At 40.1% G+C, this 19,008-nt stretch overlaps 6 protein-coding genes across 6 annotated transcripts; 1 reads left to right on the top strand and 5 right to left on the bottom strand. All coding sequences in view use genetic code 12, as the record gives it.

Moving 5' to 3' along the window:
- Positions 1–1,015: 1,015 nt before the first annotated feature.
- Positions 1,016–2,848, bottom strand: ASH1 (DNA-binding transcription repressor; the record flags this gene model as incomplete). The annotated part of the gene is made up of 1 exon (XM_064918067.1): positions 1,016–2,848. One exon carries the CDS (start codon positions 2,846–2,848, stop codon positions 1,016–1,018), a length of 1,833 nt encoding a protein of 610 aa, XP_064776585.1.
- Positions 2,849–5,094: 2,246 nt separating this feature from the next.
- Positions 5,095–6,064, top strand: MTR2 (Mtr2p). The gene is made up of 2 exons (XM_064915968.1): positions 5,095–5,151; positions 5,217–6,064. The coding sequence occupies exons 1-2, from the start codon at positions 5,127–5,129 to the stop codon at positions 5,738–5,740; spliced, it is 549 nt and encodes a 182-aa protein (XP_064776584.1). The 5' UTR covers positions 5,095–5,126; the 3' UTR covers positions 5,741–6,064.
- RJT20DRAFT_123532 (uncharacterized protein) lies at positions 6,065–8,164 on the bottom strand. The gene has a single exon (XM_064915967.1). The coding sequence runs from the start codon at positions 7,977–7,979 to the stop codon at positions 6,099–6,101; it is 1,881 nt and encodes a 626-aa protein (XP_064776583.1). The 5' UTR covers positions 7,980–8,164; the 3' UTR covers positions 6,065–6,098.
- Positions 8,165–8,763: 599 nt separating this feature from the next.
- On the bottom strand, positions 8,764–9,956 carry RPS4A (40S ribosomal protein eS4). The gene has a single exon (XM_064915966.1). It carries the CDS (start codon positions 9,887–9,889, stop codon positions 9,101–9,103), a length of 789 nt encoding a protein of 262 aa, XP_064776582.1. The 5' UTR covers positions 9,890–9,956; the 3' UTR covers positions 8,764–9,100.
- A 437-nt stretch (positions 9,957–10,393) lies between these two features.
- GYP5 (Gyp5p) lies at positions 10,394–12,970 on the bottom strand. The gene has a single exon (XM_064915965.1). It carries the CDS (start codon positions 12,683–12,685, stop codon positions 10,682–10,684), a length of 2,004 nt encoding a protein of 667 aa, XP_064776581.1. The 5' UTR covers positions 12,686–12,970; the 3' UTR covers positions 10,394–10,681.
- Positions 12,971–15,016: 2,046 nt separating this feature from the next.
- Positions 15,017–17,084, bottom strand: RJT20DRAFT_123525 (uncharacterized protein). Its single transcript, XM_064915964.1, has one exon. The coding sequence runs from the start codon at positions 16,627–16,629 to the stop codon at positions 15,331–15,333; it is 1,299 nt and encodes a 432-aa protein (XP_064776580.1). The 5' UTR covers positions 16,630–17,084; the 3' UTR covers positions 15,017–15,330.
- Positions 17,085–19,008: the final 1,924 nt, after the last annotated feature.

Genomic DNA, 19,008 nt, shown 5'->3' with positions numbered 1-19,008 from the left:
TCTAGTACCTTTTATCACCTCTACTTCAATCTTATCATCTTTTAAGATGTCGTTTTTTGATTATTGAAATTGCCCTCGGACTGTCTGCAGGTGACTTGGATGTTGGGGAGGATTGCATATAGTTCCCTTCAATAGAAGGTTCGATAGAGTTCCGTGGATGACGGGGGGCCAGTTATAGGGGTTGAGTAATGAAGGGAGAGAAGTGAGATAAGGTGGGTAAAATTGTAGTAATAGGATTGGTAGATGGGGTTGGGGTGAGATATAGCGCAAATCGGGGAAATTTCTATAGATTTGAGCTGAAATGATGAGGGTTGGTGAGTAGTGATAAAGAGAAGTTTGCGGCAATTTCGAATTGGAGCTGTGTTTTCGCAGCTAAAAAATGAGTGGATGAAGCGGGCCTGGGGAGGTGGGGTTAAGGAGGTTGTGAATGGTCTATGGAAAGAGATGATGTAGTATAGATAAGCGTTGCTGCTCTTGACTTGTTATCTCAAATGGGAAATTACAGAAAGAAAAAAAAAAAAGACAAAAAACGAAGAAGATGAAATTGATTTAGAGTTATATCCATGAAAACCGATTATTTTCTGTTTTTTGCAATAACCAATTATATGGTTTGATGTGGTTATACTTATACTTCCCATTGATTTGTAATAAATGGATTATTGAGAAACTTCTTCCATTCACAGATACGGGATGAATACCGCTACTAGCAACTTATTCATTTTACAGCTTATCTCTCATAGACAGCATTACCTCTCATTTTTATCTAATGACTTCTACACTGCTATCACACCATTACTCTTTATTAGTTGAATTGAATTGAATACATACTTACATTATCTAAAAATTACCAGATTAAATAGAAAAGGGGCTCCGCGGACCATAGAACTGAATGAATATCATAATACAATAAATTTCTAGCATATGACGAATATGACTAAACGGATACGATGCAAAATCGGCCATACTTGTAATTTTAAGATGGTCCTTCTGAAATTGACATCAATAAATGTGGAGATTAATCTCTGACTTCAACTCTCCATCCACATTCTAAACAACTGTAACCCTCGATCCCGTCTTCGAAGGCAATTTGGCCCTTGCTTTGCATGAGAGACCATTCACCCTTGGCAGGAATCTTTTTACAGTTCTTGTTAAGACATCTAGCCGATGTCTTCTTATATCTAAGGCCACATGAGTTACACAACTGTCCCTCCTTGATGGACCATGATGGTCTCCAACAAGGTGATTGATCAGAACCACATGAAATACACACTCTTGGGTTGTTGTGGTTGTGGTGATGCTTTGGAGGTGATTTTAAGAGCTCTGATCTTGACTTCGACTTGGAAGATGGGGGAGTGATTGGAATGAACTTGTGATTTTGTTGTGTTGCATGGGCTTGTGCAGCTGATGGTGCTGTGTGGTTGTGGGCGTGGTGAGCGTGGTTTAATTGAACCAATTCTGGCGTACGTGCCTTAGGGTTCTCAGAAATGATGCTCAAATATGTGTTATATTTGTTGGATTGGATGCTAGGCAATCTCGATGATGGTGGTGTTAAAGCTCCACTGTTGTAGTTCGTAGTAGTGCTCTCGGCAGTTTTTGGGCTCTGGTAGAAGTGACCTGCAACTGGAGTTACTACAGATGGTGGAGGAGGAGCAACCGAGGTGTTTGGCGAGTACGACACACTAGTTGGAGATGCAACAGTGGTCGGTATCTGGGCAGGGACCGGGAGCTCATTTTTACCAGTTCTTGTAGGACTTGAGACTGGTTCTTGGCTCTGATTTTGCTGATAGCCAGCAGTTTGTTGACGAGGTTGGGATAATTGGATCAAAGATTGCGCCAATTCCAAGTACTCTGGGTACTTTTCAACGTCATTCATGTATGTCTTGTTTAAGTAGGTGTAGTTGGATTCATATGGGAAGTTTATCTTTCTCTCTTGATTGATCTCATTCACGCTAGGAAGCGTGGTGCGTTGTTGAGATATCTTTGAAGAAATTCTCGAGTCGAAGTTTGGTTTGTATGAGTACGAAGAGGAAGATCCATTGGTAAGACTGGCATAAGCTTTTGGCGACGAAGTGGCGTATTTGTTGAGATAATTATATTGATTCAAGTGGAAGTGCTTGGACTCCTTGTTTATGGTGTCCAACAACTCGTATCTCCAGTTTTCATCGTTAGGCTTGTATGTGTCAAAGTAGTCCAACGAGACTGTTGGGGTAATTGGCTTCAAAATGGTCTGTGTTTTGGTAGTTATGGCGGATTTCAATGCTGTTGAGAGACTAGGAAGCTTTATGCGCTTGGCTCTTTGTTCGTCGTTGTTGTTCTCGACTTTAGAGTCTTTGGATGTTTGTCCCGATCTGGACGAAGACCCAGTAGCCGAAGCTGGCTTACTGGGAGATGCGACAGGTGAAGAATTAGGCGAATGTGATGGAGAAAGAGGGTTGGAGAACTTCTTGTTGGGGGATAACGAACGAGATCTAAGCGTTTTGTTTGGCTTTATCGTGTTTGTGAGAAGCCTATCAGAAATCGAAGATGTTGATGACAAAGTAGATGCAAAATTGGAGGTTGACTCGTAAGGAGGAGATGGAGGAGCCGTACGAGATCTTTTGGACAATTCAAGTGTCGAAGGATATACCTCCGCTGACTGTCTTACCAAGTCGGAGTGAGATCTCTTCTTGACATACAGGGGTGATGTGCCGATTGCGGACGAGGATTCTGGTGGAGAACTGGCCGAGGACGACGATGAAATGGACGATTTGAACTGGTTAAGCAACTCGTTGTAAGAACGGGACCTTAAATGTCCCTGGGTGAACGAATTAAGTTGATTGTCGTACATAACCGGTTGTACAAGAGACATATTCCTTTGGATCTAACACGAAGACGGATCAAGAAATCGGAAAAAGTGTCGTTTCTGGTGATTTGCACGGGACGGTGTAGATCCAGGGGTCACAGCTAATGTCGATGGGTTATCGCTGGTGGATGCTACTGCCCTGCGGTGGGTGGTAGAATATGGCTGCGAAAGTTTGGTTGCACCGGTTGACAAGTGGTGACCAACGAGCTATGGAAGAATGTGCGTTTTAGGTAAAGTAATGAGATCTGGTAACCCGAACAACAGAGGTACTATTGGATTTTTTGGGTACAACGAGGTCTCAAAAGGATGAATTTCTGTCTTAAACAGGAAGGTACTGACAGGTGTTAACTGAATAAGGGAACAGTTGGAACAGGTGTGTATGATAAGGAGAGGTGTGGATGTTTTGTCACTGATAGGGCCGAAACTACTGTTGGGATGGGCCAATTAGTGGGAAGAAACGAACGACGACAACGATGAAAAACGAGTGAAATCGTTGTTTTAGGGGATGGTTGGTAAACGTCGACTTGGACTAAGGAAAGTGGTGTGGCGACACAGAATTATCTAATGTTGCTCTGGCTAAAGGGCGAAAGGAATGAACAGTGAGATTGAATCAGAATCACAACCGAGAAAAAGAGATCAGAAATCAAAGGGGGCCAAAACTTCTTTCAGGCACAAATCATTTTGTATTTATAGAAGAGACAGTTCCCGGATCAGGATCACATTCTGCTCCTGATTCAGTCTATATTGTGCTCAATCAGGGCCCGGCAACCAGCACATATCAAATCTAGATATGCACCAGCCTACTGAATACATTGATATTTTTTCTGTCTAGGGAACAAACCCAGCTAAAATTAGAAAGACCACCCAAACAGCAACAGTTGTTACCGATTTTGACGCACTGCACCAGTCCCGAGACGACAATAGTCCAGTTACCCTTGATTTGCGAGATGTCTTGCTATAAATTATGCGGGTGTTGCATGTCTATAATGGCTCTCCGTTTCATCTTGCCATTATCACCTGTACGATTGCAAAAAAAAAGATGGCTGGTTAAAAGCTTAATGGTGTTGGTCCGAAATAAATTGACGACGGAAAAAAAGACGGATGTGGGATCCATGCCGCAGCATTTAACTTACAGAAATTTTGTCAAAATTGGGCAGCGCTACCATTCACGAGCATCTGGAGATGAAGAAAATAGCGACGGGCTGGTTGTTTAATACAGATCTGTAGATGATGCTTACCAAGATGTCTAAATGTTGCAGAAATATTTACTCAATGGGATCGGTTCTGGGATTTTTTGATGAATTCGATTCCAAGACATCCCAATTGGTGAAAATTCAGTGGTACTCCATGCGTCTCATCAGATCGAACAGTGACTGCCCATGGCTGATCGTGTTCCTGAAAGAGATAGCAGAACCCTTTGATTTGGAATCGAAGGACGTGATCTACAAAAAGTTCTAAATTGGTTGACAAGTGGGTTGAGCATTGGTATTTTATTAATTGTAAGCCATCAAGGATCGCCTACCCGAGGTAGCACTATAGTGTGTGGGAGGGGGGGCACATCAGATTACACGAGAGATCGATTTATAAGCCCATTTTATTTTTGATTATGGCAATTACTTCCACAAGCCGCTAAAACTTTCTTATCCGGAAGCTTGGTAGCTTATGCTACGCATTCATCTGGATTATTGCTATGATTGCAGTCTTATTTGCTATATTTCAATATCCGCAGCGAACCATGGGGAACACTTACAGAAAACCAGCAATAACCTAGAGTTGAGATGCATTTCTCTGCGTTAACATGACTAAATAGACAGAATACTTCACCAAGTTTCAAATATGAAACTTCCATGAAGTCATACCCCCACAGAAGATAAAGATGGTGGATGTCCTCTTAAGGATATAACCAGGAATCCGGATTAATTAAAGTCACGTGATATACTAAAACATCAACTTTTGGTACTATTCCAGCCCCTTTGAAGTGGCAAAAAGCTCTGAAACGAGCCACCTCTATTCAAATTCACGCCTTAACCTATTTAGAAGATGTTTCAAGTATAAGCCTTAGAAATAGCTTCATATACCATAATTGTATCTACAAATGTATGTTGAAATGAATACTAGGGCTATCCATTGTACAGGTCGAATATTTAAACATCTATGCCGCAACATAACTCTCTCACGTGATCGCATCATATCCTACTTCACTGAAAAGTTGGAGTTATAAGCATTCTTTAGATGATTTCCTATACCATATCCTTAAATAACTCAATAAATAAAGAATACTGTGATGTCACACTTGCAGCAGGATCCGAGTAAGTTCCCTTAGTTTTATTCTTACTAACAAAATTCAGCAAATTTGAACAACTAACATGTTTAGCACAACCCATTGAACCGTTCTTGAAGAAGTTTTTGAGTTCATTGGATATCCAATACAACTCTCCAACTACACAGTTTCCGAACGTGGAGTCTTATGCTACACAATTTGCCAAAAGCTTGAAGCCTTCCTCTGCTGTGATAGTGAATGGAACGCCTTTGATTCCAACTACTAATAACGACTCCAAACTTGAGTTCCAGAAGAAATGGCTTCAAGCACCTAATTCATTTCATCAGTTGAACAGTTACGACTGCCATTTGATCCCAGGAACGGGCACTTTTATCATAAATCTCAGCGCAAAGGTGAAATTTGACGAAAGTGGGAAAAGTAAATTAGGCGAATCAGCCGATTTGATACAAGACAATAATGCTGCTAGAAACAATAGACCCCTTTGGGGCTCATGGTTTGGAGTGAATATCATATTGGTTGTTGACGAAGTAGTGATCAACCATAGTGAGGGAGAAGTGATCAACAGTTTGGACTATAGATTCACTTTCAAGCCTGAGGATAGTGTCGTTAAGATATAGACGATACAATCGAGACAAGACAAGAATTAAGACAAATTCTTCATCACCCTTATTCAAAACCAAAAATACCACGATAGGACTCTGTGGTTGTTTTATCGGCGTAGTAATGCCACGGCTAGAATTATTATTGCCATAGACAACATAAGTCAATAGAAATACAACCTATGTGTGTATTTCATTATGAAAACTGCTACAAAACGGTGTTTTATGAAACATACTCGCATAGAGCAATATCAGTTGTTCAAACAACAATGTATATAGCTGTACATCTAAACACATTGACAAGTTACGAACTTACAATATATAAATTTTAATAATTTCCTTTATTCGTATTGAATAGGTATAAATTATTTCCAGTTTAGATTCCGGATTCCTTTACGTACTCATTCATAAGCAAACCCAAGTACTGGTTTGAGTAGAATTCAGAGCTTTCAGTAATGTGGTAGTTTAATTCTTTTAATGCCCACAAGATGTTGGGAGTAATGAAGTCGTAGAAGACCAAATCGATAATGGTATCTCCAGATGTGCTTTTGTTTAATTGCTTGGATTCAACCACATTAGGAACAGGATAATTGACAACTGCTTTATGTGGAGTATCGTCGCCATCATGTCCAAAATCGTCGTATGTTACATATCCCTTAGGTAACTTTGCCCTATGCTTTGATTCAATAGCAATTTTATCATCGTTGTTGAGCGCAATGGGATACTTGAATATATCTTGTCTTTTTTCCATGCTGAGCAATTCCTCATAAGGCATTAATAGTTGATGTGGAGGAGCTAGTTGCCTGTTATCTATTTGTTTCATTCCCTGTTCTGTATTGGCAAGAATATAACTATTTTCGTTCAACTTCCGACCAACTTTCACTGCAACAGACTTTGGCAATGACAACTTGTGCCATTGATTCTCGAAAGGAGAAACAATATACTGTGTATCTATCGTATATGGACCTTTGTATAAGTCGTATCTGATTGATCCGGTGTTGATTATTATAATACGTTCTTCAGCAACAGTGATATTGGAATTCTCAGGCTGTAGCGTTGTCAAAATCTTAGTTGTTAAAAGGTTGAAGATATTCTTTTTGTCCCACACTGGCACGTAGTCTACATAGTAGTTATCGTTGACATAGCCCAATGGTCTGTTCAATTCCAACTTCTTCCTAGTCTTTTTGATTAATGTAGATACCTCCAACCCCTTTTCAGTGTCAAATTGGTCTTTATTGTCGGTGAAGTTTGCGTGATGAAGAAATGAATTCAAGTTGAAATCAATGTACGATCTAGAGTAGCGTTCTCGTATGTTCCTGACATTATCGTCTTTCATATTAATACTTGCCCAACCAACAGTTTCGCAATATCTTCCGCTTTGAAGAGCCGTGGACTTCTCGTCAAACACTGTGAAATCTCTAATGTGACTGTGACCACCAAAGTATTGGATTTTCGTTTCTGGGTACTTCTCTCTTAATTTCTCGTGAAGATAGAACAATTCTGGCCATTTATGGGAAATCGGAACGTGCCCTACAACGACAATGAGATCTACCTTTTCCGGTGGATGACTCTCTAGCGCTTCCTGAAACCACAGTTCATTGTCAACGACGTCTTTAATTGAAGTGACCTTCGTTCCGTCATTATTTCTGTTGAAATCAAACAAAAAGCCAAATGTAAGAACATTCAATTTCTGGTTTGGAGTTTGGAAGAACCTGTACTTCTGGCCGAATGGAACAAACGTTCCATTGGGCAACTTAAACTCAACATTCGAACACACGTACTTTTCCTTGAAATGAGGGACCACAGTTTCGTACTCTTGTACTGAATTCTCCCACACATATAACTCGTGATTGCCTATCGTTAAAATATCGTAATCTTGTTGGATGAAAATCGGTGTCGAGGCGATTCCATTAGGAATGGTTATATCTGAAAGCCCATTTCCATCGTGTCTATCACCACTATCCACTAGCAAGAGATCTTGTCCGTTAGCGGCTGCGATTTGCTTCAAGCGAGTTGCAAATGAAATGAAGTCTCCCCAATTAGCATTGTACAGTTTTTGGTTAAGGTGACCGGAGTACCATCCATGAGTATCTGTAGTGTGTAAGAAGTTGATATCTCCCCAAGTGAGATCTCTTATAGCGCCTGCTGGCGGCTGGGACCGAACAGCAAAGATATGGTAGAGCTTAAGCACTTGAACCACTGCTACAATGGCTAGAAATACTAGCACTAGTTTACGATAGATCCCCGCTTCAAACATCCTAAACAAAGCTTATTAGTTAGAAACACAAGAACACCACTTACGAAACAATACCCACTCGAAATCTTCTCTAACCCACTCAATATCCACTCAATATCGAATATACACTCAACGCTTTCACAATAACACGTTATATAACTTCAATATAGACAAATATAGACAATACTGTCTACTTTGATCAAGAAGAACAACGTATATATTCCATTATCAATTGTCTTAACTATGGCGGGGGCGCTTAAATGCTTATCGCGTTTTGATAACCGCACGAGTTTCCTGCATGTTGAGCGATAAAGTGTGGATTTTTCGTGGGGTATTACTGCGGCATGGATGTTACTGAGAGGTTATGAATTAGATGGTGTAATTAATGGATTTATAAATGGTGGAAAGGAGACAAAAATTGGTAAATGAAGATAAAATGGTGGTTTTATTATGATGGTATGATTTTAATGAAGAATTTTGGACATTTTTATGCTTTTGAATGGACCCTGTCAACTGGTGATTTATGGTGATATAACGGCGTGCATATAAGCATATCTAATTTTTGCAATAATTTGAGAGAGACAAGTGTTTGTTGGGGGAAATGGTTATTGGGATAAATGGTCGTAATTATGGAAAAAATGGGGTTTATGAGGAAGGGGGGGCTTTATTTGGAAGGAAAGTGAGTTGGTGGTGTAGTAGGATCCAATTTTGGAAAATGGACAAAAGAAACAAGTATTCGTTATGGTGGAAACTGGGTGTATTTTGAAAGGAGATTTGTGCGTTTTGAACATTTTTCTTTTTTTTGCACCTATTTTCTATTTTTTGAGTTTAGTGTATTTATAGTTACTATGGTATATATGGAAGAAAGTCACATTGATAGGTCAAGTAATGGCTTAGAGATATTCTTCGATGCCTCGATGTGTCTATGAAAGGGAGTTCCATAGCTTTTTGACATTTAATCATTAGCCAAATTCTGTTGTCTTGTGTTTCCATTTCCTTCTCATTCTCACCACTTGCCCACTCATAATTCTTCTTCTTCTACATTTACTACGGGTTTTTAAATTGATTATATTACATTAACATGCAACTATGTTGACAAAGTCAAACAGGTATGTACGGAATTAACTACAAGTCGAGTTAACTTAGATACCTTGTTGAGCTCTTCTTCTGTCTCTCTCCTCAGAGATGGATAACTTAATACCCTTACCCTTTGGCAAAGAAACGTATGGCTTACCAGCTTCGGTACCAATAACGAAAACGTTAGACAATCTGGTAACGAAAGTGTTGTCCAAGGAGTCCTTGATGTGGACCAAGTCGAAACCACCCTCGTGCTTCTCTCTGTGTACAATAACACCAACTCTACCCAAGTTACGACCACCAGTAACCATGACTAATCTACCAGTGTCGAACTTGATGAAGTCAGTGATCTTACCAGTAGCCAAGTCAATCTTGACAGTGTCGTTAGCTCTGATGAGAGGGTCTGGGTATCTGATGGTTCTACCGTCGTGGGTGACAACGTATGGAATACCTCTCTTACCTAATTGGACCTTCTTGACCTTACCTAACTTGTAAGAAGCCTCCTCAGCGGTGATTCTGTGGACAGCGAATCTACCCTTGACGTCGTAGATCAATCTGAAGTGCTCGTTGGTAGCCTCAAGAGAGATGACATCCATGAAACCGGCTGGGAAGGTAGTGTCAGTTCTGACCTTACCGTCAACCTTGACGTGCTCTTGCATCAAGATAGCCTTGACTTCTCTACCGTTCAAGGCGTACTTAAGTCTGTTTCTCAAGAAAACGACCAATGGCAAGGACTCTCTCAACTTGTGTGGACCAGCAGATGGTCTTGGAGCGTAAGTTCCGGACAATTTGTCCAACATCCAGTGGGATGGAGCGGCTAATCTCTTCAAGTGCTTCTTTGGTCCTCTACCCATTTTTGCTTATTGATAGTGTATTATGGTGTCTTTCCAACTCTAATGAATGTAGTTGATATATGCTTTGAATTTTTTTCAGTCGTGAGGATGTGATGGTGAGAGGAGTGAAAAAAATTGATTGTGCGAAAGGGAGGGCGGGAGCCCTGGAATGTTTATATGTTCACGTGATAAAAATATAAGTTCAGTGAATATTATATTAGGTGCGAGTTGCAAGTGTGAGACCCCAGAGAGAAGGGAGGACAGGTAGAGTGTGGATATGAAGATGTATATGAATAGTTGCAGATATGAATTAGGAGTGGTGTTAAGGTGGTGATGATTCATTACGAGTTTTATATGTATGGGATTTGCAATTTTGTTTGGAATTAGTATTTTGTTTGGGCTGAAAATCGGAAGAATCAACTTTACAGAAGAGTTTATTATTAGAAGTCTTAATTATTGCGGCAAAGGTCTACCTATTACGGATTTTGCAGCTATGAAGATGTCTATATATATATACATTTTTTAAGGGTCTGGGGTTCTACTTATGTTGTAAATACTTACAGTTCCGTAAGTGACTTCAGGTTCTATCACAAAAGAAAATGATAAATTTAAAACTTTAGAGAGATAGATTCGATTATTCGATTTTAACGCTTTTTCTGACTACTCATTTCCATCCACATTGGCTATCCCCACATTTTCTATTAGGTAAAATTATATATTATATAGGATGTTGGAATCATTAAGCTATTATATATTAGTATGTCAAACCCTTGTATAGGACATTTCGGTCATATTTCACATCTTCTCGCTTCTTTATTTGCTTCCCCATCTTCCAAACCATTTGTTGTTGGAGTGCGTTTTCAACTCTGCTGCTAACCTCTCATCTTCCAACTGTAATCTATTGAATTCATCATCCAAGTTGGCAAACTTCTCTGTTTCCTGTGCATTTATGGCTAAAAGTTCTTGTATATTGCTCTCGATGGTGGAGGGCAAACTTGGTGTTTGTGGTAACACGGGTGACTTCAATGAGCTGCTTGAGTCATTTGTCGAAGAAGTCGGCGTATCTGCCACCTTGGATTCCAAATCCTGAATGTCTGCTCTCAATTGGTCTATCTCCTCATTCAAGTCCTCATTATCATTCAAAATTTCAGGTAAAGCCACCTTGAGATCCACCATTTTCTGGACAATATCAACGTGATCTCTGTTCAAGTTGGCATACTTTGTTTCCAAGTCTTTGATTTTGTGTCTCAAGTTGCCATTTTCACGACGAATCTTATTGATATCTACCGATTTTGCTTTCTCGCTATCATAAATATGTTCAAACTCGTTAGCGTATTTGCCCAATTCTACGGGGTCGACATTGATCTTCATAGCATCCAGCACCAACAGGTCCAATTTATAGTAATTAGCACCTGAAGCTGCGCTTCCATTAAGTGAGTTACGCTTTGAGCCTGCCAAAAGCGAGAAACGCCTATTCTGCTTAGCTCCACTGGTGGCATTGGGAGTGGCTTCTCCATGGAAGTTAATGAATTCCTCATTAATGTAAATGTTGAAAAGCTTATCTTTGAGAAATTCAAGCAACTTATCGAACTTAAGAGCTAAGAGGGATGTTTCGTTTTTGACCATAAGATTGACAGCAAATTTAAGAATAGACTCAATTCCTTGAGTAATAATGATATCGTAGATCCGCAAGACTATATCTAACGGGAATTTGTATGCAAAGAATGTGAGGAACCATTGCGAGGCGTACATAGACGACTTTATGCCTTGTTTGACTAAATGGTTGTATAGAAGTGGAGAACAGCTCTCTAAGAGACGGTCGAATTCATAAAGTAACAAATGCAATCCCTTCATTTCAGGACAGAATAACTCTCTGAGTCTGTATTCCTTCATAAGTGTGACCAACAAACAGAAACACTCTGCATCATTCATATTCATTATCAATGGTACTGCAATGAAAATCATACCCTGGGTATATCCTACATCTGGATCATACAAGGAATAAGCTTTGATGACATTGAAGAGTTCTTCGCCCTTGTTGACTTGTTCTACATTGGTGAAAAATGAAGTTCTCGACAAGTCTCTTTTTATAGATTTCTCATGAACGGAAGGTTCAGCCTTCAACAGGATATAGAACTCTTCCAATTGGAAGTTTTTCGATTTACTGACAAGCTGCCAGATAATACCACGGAATTCTTTGGGGATACCCTTCATGATGAGCTCGTTAAGCTTATCACTATCGGTGTTAATTACTGCACCATAATCGTGCACAATCTGGGTCCAGAAATCCCAGTCGATTTTGTATTCGAACATATCGGAGAAGCCTCCGACGGTATTTTTGATGTCATTGAATGTTTTCTTAATGTTGTCAGTTCCGGAATTGATGTACTCTTGAGACTTTGAATCTTTTGTGTTGAAATTTGTATTTAACTGGTTGAACTTGGATTGAAGAAGGTAATTTGAAGACGACCGGTCGTAAGTGTGAGAGATCGCTGTGAGGTCATTAAGCGCTTCTGTGGTTGACGCCGTAGCATCCAAAGCAGTTGTATCGTTGAGTTTAAGGGCATCTTTGATGGCTTTACGATCTGGAAGTGGAGGGTCTATCGGCTGAGATGAAGCGGCCTTTACCGTAGTTGTAATGTTGTCATTATTGGCTCCGTCGGTATTTCCAGGGTGTTCGGCGGTTTCGATGTTGACAACTGTCTCGTTATTGTCGACTGAGCCGTTGATATCTGGATCGGGAAGAGCCTGGCTGTTCTGGTCTGAGCGGTCGACTGCGTCTTCGAACTCGTCGGTAGTGGTTGTGATCAGCGACATAGTTCCAAAAGCAGTGGGAGGAATGAAGGAATGTTGGCCTCAGTGGATTGAGTTTGGGCTATTGTATTTGTAAGTATCGCGTAGGAAATAACAAGAAGTCGAAGCAGTAGACGAAGTGGACGAGGTAGACGAAGCAGTAGACAAACAAGAAGAAGAACAACAAGAAGTACAAGAAGAAGTAGAAGAAGAACAGAACAACAACTACAAGAAAATAGTGACTCGTAGGAATTGTAGTAGGGAACGTAGCGGCAGTAATAAGAATAATAATAAATACTAAGAACAATAATAATAATAATAATAATAGTAAATGTAGGAATAAATGTAGGAATAAATATTAGTGAGAGGAATAAATGCTAGTGAGAGAAATAAATGGTAGTGCTGTACAAAAGGAAGAAGAGTTGTGTAGTGAGAGTGAGAATAACAACACTGGAAGAGGTTACAGTGGTAGAAGTCTGGGAGGGAGACGGAGACCGAGATTGAGAGTTGGACTGAGAGTTGGATTGAGAGTTGGATTGAGAGTGGGATTGAGAGTTGGACTGAGAGTTGGATTGAGAGTTGGATTGAGAGTGGGATTGAGAGTTGGACTGAGAGTTGGATTGAGAGTTGGATTGAGAGTGGGATTGAGAGTTGGATTGAGAGTTGGACTGAGAGTTGGATTGAGAGTTGGATTGAGAGTGGGATTGAGAGTTGGACTGAGAGTTGGATTGAGAGTTGGATTGAGAGTGATAAAGTGTTAGTGTATTAGAGTTAGTATTAGAGTGAGTATTAGTGAGACTTAGGGGTAGCACTAGTGAGACTTAAAGTTAGTACTAGACTGTGGGAGCAGGCTGTGAGCATTGGTTGTGTGTGTGTGTGGAAAGTGAGTGTGATATTAGTAGTAATTTACTGTTAACTACTGCAATATTGTGGGGTGGAAACAGCGGATAGTAATAATAGTTAATACTAGCCCACTACTTGGTTTCCACTAGTTAAATGGGCAGTAATAATAAAAGTAATAGTAATGCAATAGTGGGTGAGTGGTAATAATGGATAGTACTCAGAGTGTGTGGTGGGAATTGCTTCTCCACGAAAGTTCTTACCAAACAAAGGATTCAAAGTGTCTAATAGTATCGGTAGACTGTGTAATATGGGCAGTGTTAGAGTGTGTGAAAGACAATGTTGGGCATTGTGTAATTCAGCGTATCTAACTCTGGTGAGAGGGTGAGAAGTTGACGTAGCGAGGAGTTTAGTGAGGGAGTTTAGTGAGAGCACTGAGAGTGGGCTAGTAGCGAGAGATTGAGTCTGGATAAATACAGTAGTATGAGAGCTAATTAATACAGGTTTCATTTGTTAAGTATTCACATATCATTAGTGATGCAGCATAGCATTAGTGTATATCACCAGTGTATATCATCAGTGCACATCATTAGCACATTATCTAAAAGGATATAAGCGTTTACCAGTAAAGTCCTCTAAACCCCAGTGTTCAACTTTCACATCCCAATCATTCTGAAATACTTCTACTGAGAAAGGTGGCTGGTGGGAGAGTGCATTAGATTTAGCAGTAATGCGGTTACTTCACTACTAAAAAACCGGTAAAAGAACAAAATTTGTACCGACTCAATTGAAACAGTCACGCTTCCAGCTGATGTGTCAAACTTCGTGTCAAGTAATCAGTCTGGAACAGCTCTAGTTCCACCTCAAAGCCCTCCTTCCCTCTTTACCATTGGTCCCGCAAACCGATACTGCCGGCTTAGTGACTCCAGATACCTGCACTGTAACCACCTCGCATATTTGAATACGTCAGTATTTTAGTGAGCATGGCTACTGTCCTAGCGAGGGTTTGGCACTGGCAAAAAGTATGCAGGGACATGCGTAACGAGAGAATTTAATTGTTCCTCACAAAGAGCTTAGGGGCCCGGTATCTTTGATCTAAAGGGAGGCCCAAGACATTACCAAGACCCGTTTACTTGCGTTGTCACACAAACAGAAATAGGTGAAAATGTAGACGATTGTGTTCTATTAGATAGCTGTAAACGGATTTACAAGTATTTTGGAATTTTATTGTATAGACGACCTCTAGGGAAGAAAACACTGGGGAATGTTTGTCTTTTCTCCAAATCTCTACATGCTATTAAAATGAGCTCACTTACGAGCATTACACGAATACTAAATGTATTCCAATGATAAGCATTCCGCCCCAAAGTTATTGAATGCTCTTCGAGATTCGGCCACATCAGTTTTTAAATTCACTATGAAAAATTATGTGACGTGGTCGTCTCGTCGTGTTTTATTGCTTGGAAACTGTTGGGTCCCTATCTTTTATTTATCGATTTATAGGCGTCAGAAATACAATCTGAATTAAACATTGAATACTTGATTTTGTCTCTCTGTATTGCCTCTACAAATTTCTTTCTCATCTCATCTCATCTCATCTCTTAAGCAAGTCTAATCATAAAACGAGTGTAAATTAAACTAAATCATAATAAATAAAGAATCAAATTCCTCTTATAATAAACCTAAAGATAACTAGAAACAACAAACTAAACAAAAAACAAACGTTTCACACACTATCAAATATCAATGGCCATAGTACCATTTATGTCACTCTCCCAATAAAACCAATAAATCTTCAGTAATTCGTATAAATCATTCTCCCCTAGTAATCATGTGGAAGATACCCAGTAAAACTCGTCGTAATCATTGAAACTGTCCGGCTGCATTTGCTGGAATGCGAATTGTGGTTGTTGTTCTACCAACATGGGAATGTGCTCTTCAATTCTAACGATTTCCTCGTTTGAAATTGGTTGTCCAAAGGACTCACTCATGATGTCTTCATCGTCGGAGTCCATGGATGAAATTGATGAATTTGTGTTGTAGTAAGAACTCAAGATGTCGTTCTCAGTGACTTGGTTGTCAAGACTAGAAGCCATTGAGACAGCAGATGCTACAGAAGGCTCGGATTCGGATTCAATTGCATCTACGTCTTCATAAATGACACCTCCAGTAATGTTCTTCTCTCTACACAAGCTCTCCAATTTTTCAACATCGCAGTTAGGGAAGTATACCCTCAAGACCTTCTTACCAGAAATGTACTTGATTGGCAATTCACCCAACTCAAATAAATTGTTCAAGTCGTTTTTAAGGTCAAGGAGACGCTGTTCAAAACGTTTTATGTCGTCGATCATCTCGCTTAAAATTTCTTGACTTAAAATGGTCTCGTCAGGAATATTTAAGCTGAAGTTGATTGGAAAATCAATGTAGCAGCCCTGAACGACTTGGTCGGCTTCTTCTCTCTCCTTTTGAGTTGCACTGGAATCAGTTCTGGCCAATTTTAATGTCAATTGGTGGTAGTCTGGTGTTAATGAAAGGTTTAATCTAATTGATGGGTTAAATCTGATGGTTTTATTGAATTTCTTGGTCAAGTTGGCTTGATCATGGAAATCAGAGAATCTCTCTCTGAGTTGACAAAAAAGTGTTCTATAGGTAAGTTTTACACTCTGCTGATATACTTTCAAGCGAAAACTCGATTGATATGCAGATGAAAACTTGTGGAAAAGACTTCCATGGTTCAAGTATGGGAGAATCTTCGATTTGTGGGCATTGGTATTGTAGAACTTTGAAAAAAGTTTTGTTCTAGAGAAAAAGTTCGAACCCTTGGCACCATTGAATTGATGAGAACCCCATGTTATGTTTGCAGATGAGAACAGAGAAAATCCTGTGAATCCTGAGAACCCAGAGTAGAATCTTCTGCCTGTTGCTAAGCCTGCAAACTGGAGAGGACCAAAACGCAGTTGTGGAGCCAACCGACGTCCCGAACCACCATGGCGTACTGGAATGGGAACTGTCTGTGGTTGAGCTTCGTTGCCGAGGTTTTCGCTGAGTTCTTGGAGAGCTCTCTGGATACGCCTGGAGACGTTCCGCGATTTCGATGCGATTAAGTTTCTGAGACGTTGGATGTTCATAGTTCCATCAGTAGTTTTCTGTTGGAGTCAATATTTGCAAAAGTAAGAACGTGAATATGTCAGTCTATAGACGATTGAATATGACTATGACTGTGGCTATGTTCAGCTGAATAGGGGTGTGTAACCGTGATCCTCGTGGAACTACTGTTATTGATGATTGTCCTATGATGCGATATGTATACCGATGTAACTGATCTGAATGTCCAATTCTATGCCCGATTGAATGATGGGCTGAGTGATTAATAGATAACGACAAATGAGTCAATTACGACAGGTATCACCACCAGTAAAACTACTGAGAACAGCACACTAAACGGAGCGTTTTCGGGTCTTTTTTGCCCTGGAAAATGGCTTGAGGGGGTAAATACTACCACTTGATGCGATTCTCGCAATCTCAAGAGTGTATTCTAGCGTCGTGAGCCACTGACGGATACTGTTGAAAGAAACAACTGAGAATAAAACAGTGTTGTAATCATTTTTTTTTGGTGTGGAGATCTCAAAAGCGAGAAATGTGAGAAGTCGTGAAAAGCAATTTCGCGGTCGTGCACCAGTGCTAATCCCGTATCGGAGCCGTTGCGCGGGTACGGGAATGACATCTGGGAAACAGTGAGGTATTTGTATGGCGGCACGGATATCGCGGTATGGGTCTTTTAATTTCCAGTTGAAGCTTCAAGGAGTGCAAGACTTATGTTAGAAGTGGTTAGCTTTATTATTCAGTAGAATAGGCTAGGAGACTAGTTAAAGTCGCTGTTATTGTTATTTAACTTGTGTCTCGCAGGAAGCGTAATATTAATTTTCCAGTGACGTCAGTGCGTAATGAATAATGATGTCAATGTATAGTAGTCAATGTATATGGAGTCATGGATGTTTAGTAGTTTTGAGAATATATAGAGGGGATGTATCTGTGGGTATATGGAGTCATGGATGTTTAGTAGTATTAGGTGTATACATAGAGGGGGTTCCCTTTTGGTATAATAGTGTATTTGAAGACGAACCTTCTCTCAGATAGAATTCCCCTTGAAGTTGGATGCGTTCTTAGATAAATCGAATGGACTAGCGAGTTCATGAATAACATTAATAGAACATAAAATTGGATTGCTTAGAACTGCTTTTGCGTCAATTTTATCAAAGCTTCAGAACCCAGTTTTAAGTTCAGTAATTGTAGCTGTGAAATTTTTGAGAGGGGGCTCATTGACGAAGCTAAAAGAGGATACGAACTTTGCCTTGGCAGTAAGCCTCTAGTCAACGCTGGTGGAAGCATACTAAAAGACGGTTTTCAGTCATAATTACATATTTTGTTTACTCTGATTATCAAAATTATTTTATAATTACATGGCACAGGCTGCGCTTCTTCTCCACAAATCAGGAGTATGGAATTAGAAAAGGGGTTCTTTCTTTACACTTTTAAATTTATCTGCCTCGATGTATCTGTCTTGTGCCAAAATGATAAAATACCATTCATTGTAAAATACCATTCATTGTTACATTTCCAAGACAAATAGGCAGTCCAAAGGTGTTTGCAATTGCGATAAATGTTGCGAGAACTCGTTCCGGATTCCTGATATACAAACTCGTATTGTTTGACACTTTTCCATGGTGGTTGAGACCTGTAGCTATAGCGCATTAACAAAGTGCATCAAACGCTATTATCTAACCTGTGGGTCTGGAATTGGATTTGAGCATATACGCTTTATTATTACGAATGCTAACTTAAAACTGCAGCATACGACAAAAGATCGCCTTGGCCCATAACTGCAAAAGAAATGAGACCCCTTTCTGACTGTTGTCACCCTTGGAATTGGTTAGCCGCCTCTAAAGGTCATAGCCTTGCGTCAACTCCTCTGGTAATTTAACGTTTTAGAAAATAAGGTTTTTTACCCTCCTGCTCCGACTTGACCGGAAGATGCACCACGTGATGCAAATAGGTTTCCGACCAAGGCCCAGGTACACGCCAGACGCACTCAAGGCGCATCTTTATACGCTTACAAGGACGATTCCAATGGAATTTGCACCCAGTTTTGGATTCATGGGATATTTTGAAAGAAACCCGAGAAAACGGTATGGTGGGCATGCAATGGAACTCCGTGCACTAGCCACTCTCCACATTTTCAGGGGTCGGCACGATAGGAATTGCCGGCTGTTGCAACCTTTTCATGTTGAATGCGGCGTGATCCTTGGTGCTTGTAGTTGCCGTTGCATTTGCAATTGGAGTGGCCTCAATTCACGGATATCCATTTTGCATGATGGACTGCCATTGTACTTCCGCACACACGTTCAGGTATCAACTGTATATGAGACTCACAATCTATGATTAGAAAATCTGGTACTCCAGCTATTCCTGCTCAAGTAACCATTCAACACAGTAAAAGTCAATTAAAC

This window comes from Scheffersomyces xylosifermentans (assembly GCF_036884685.1).
Source record: "Scheffersomyces xylosifermentans strain CBS 12540 chromosome Unknown RJT20scaffold_1, whole genome shotgun sequence".
NCBI lineage: Eukaryota > Fungi > Ascomycota > Pichiomycetes > Serinales > Debaryomycetaceae > Scheffersomyces > Scheffersomyces xylosifermentans.
This window is presented reverse-complemented; position numbering and strand designations above follow the sequence as displayed.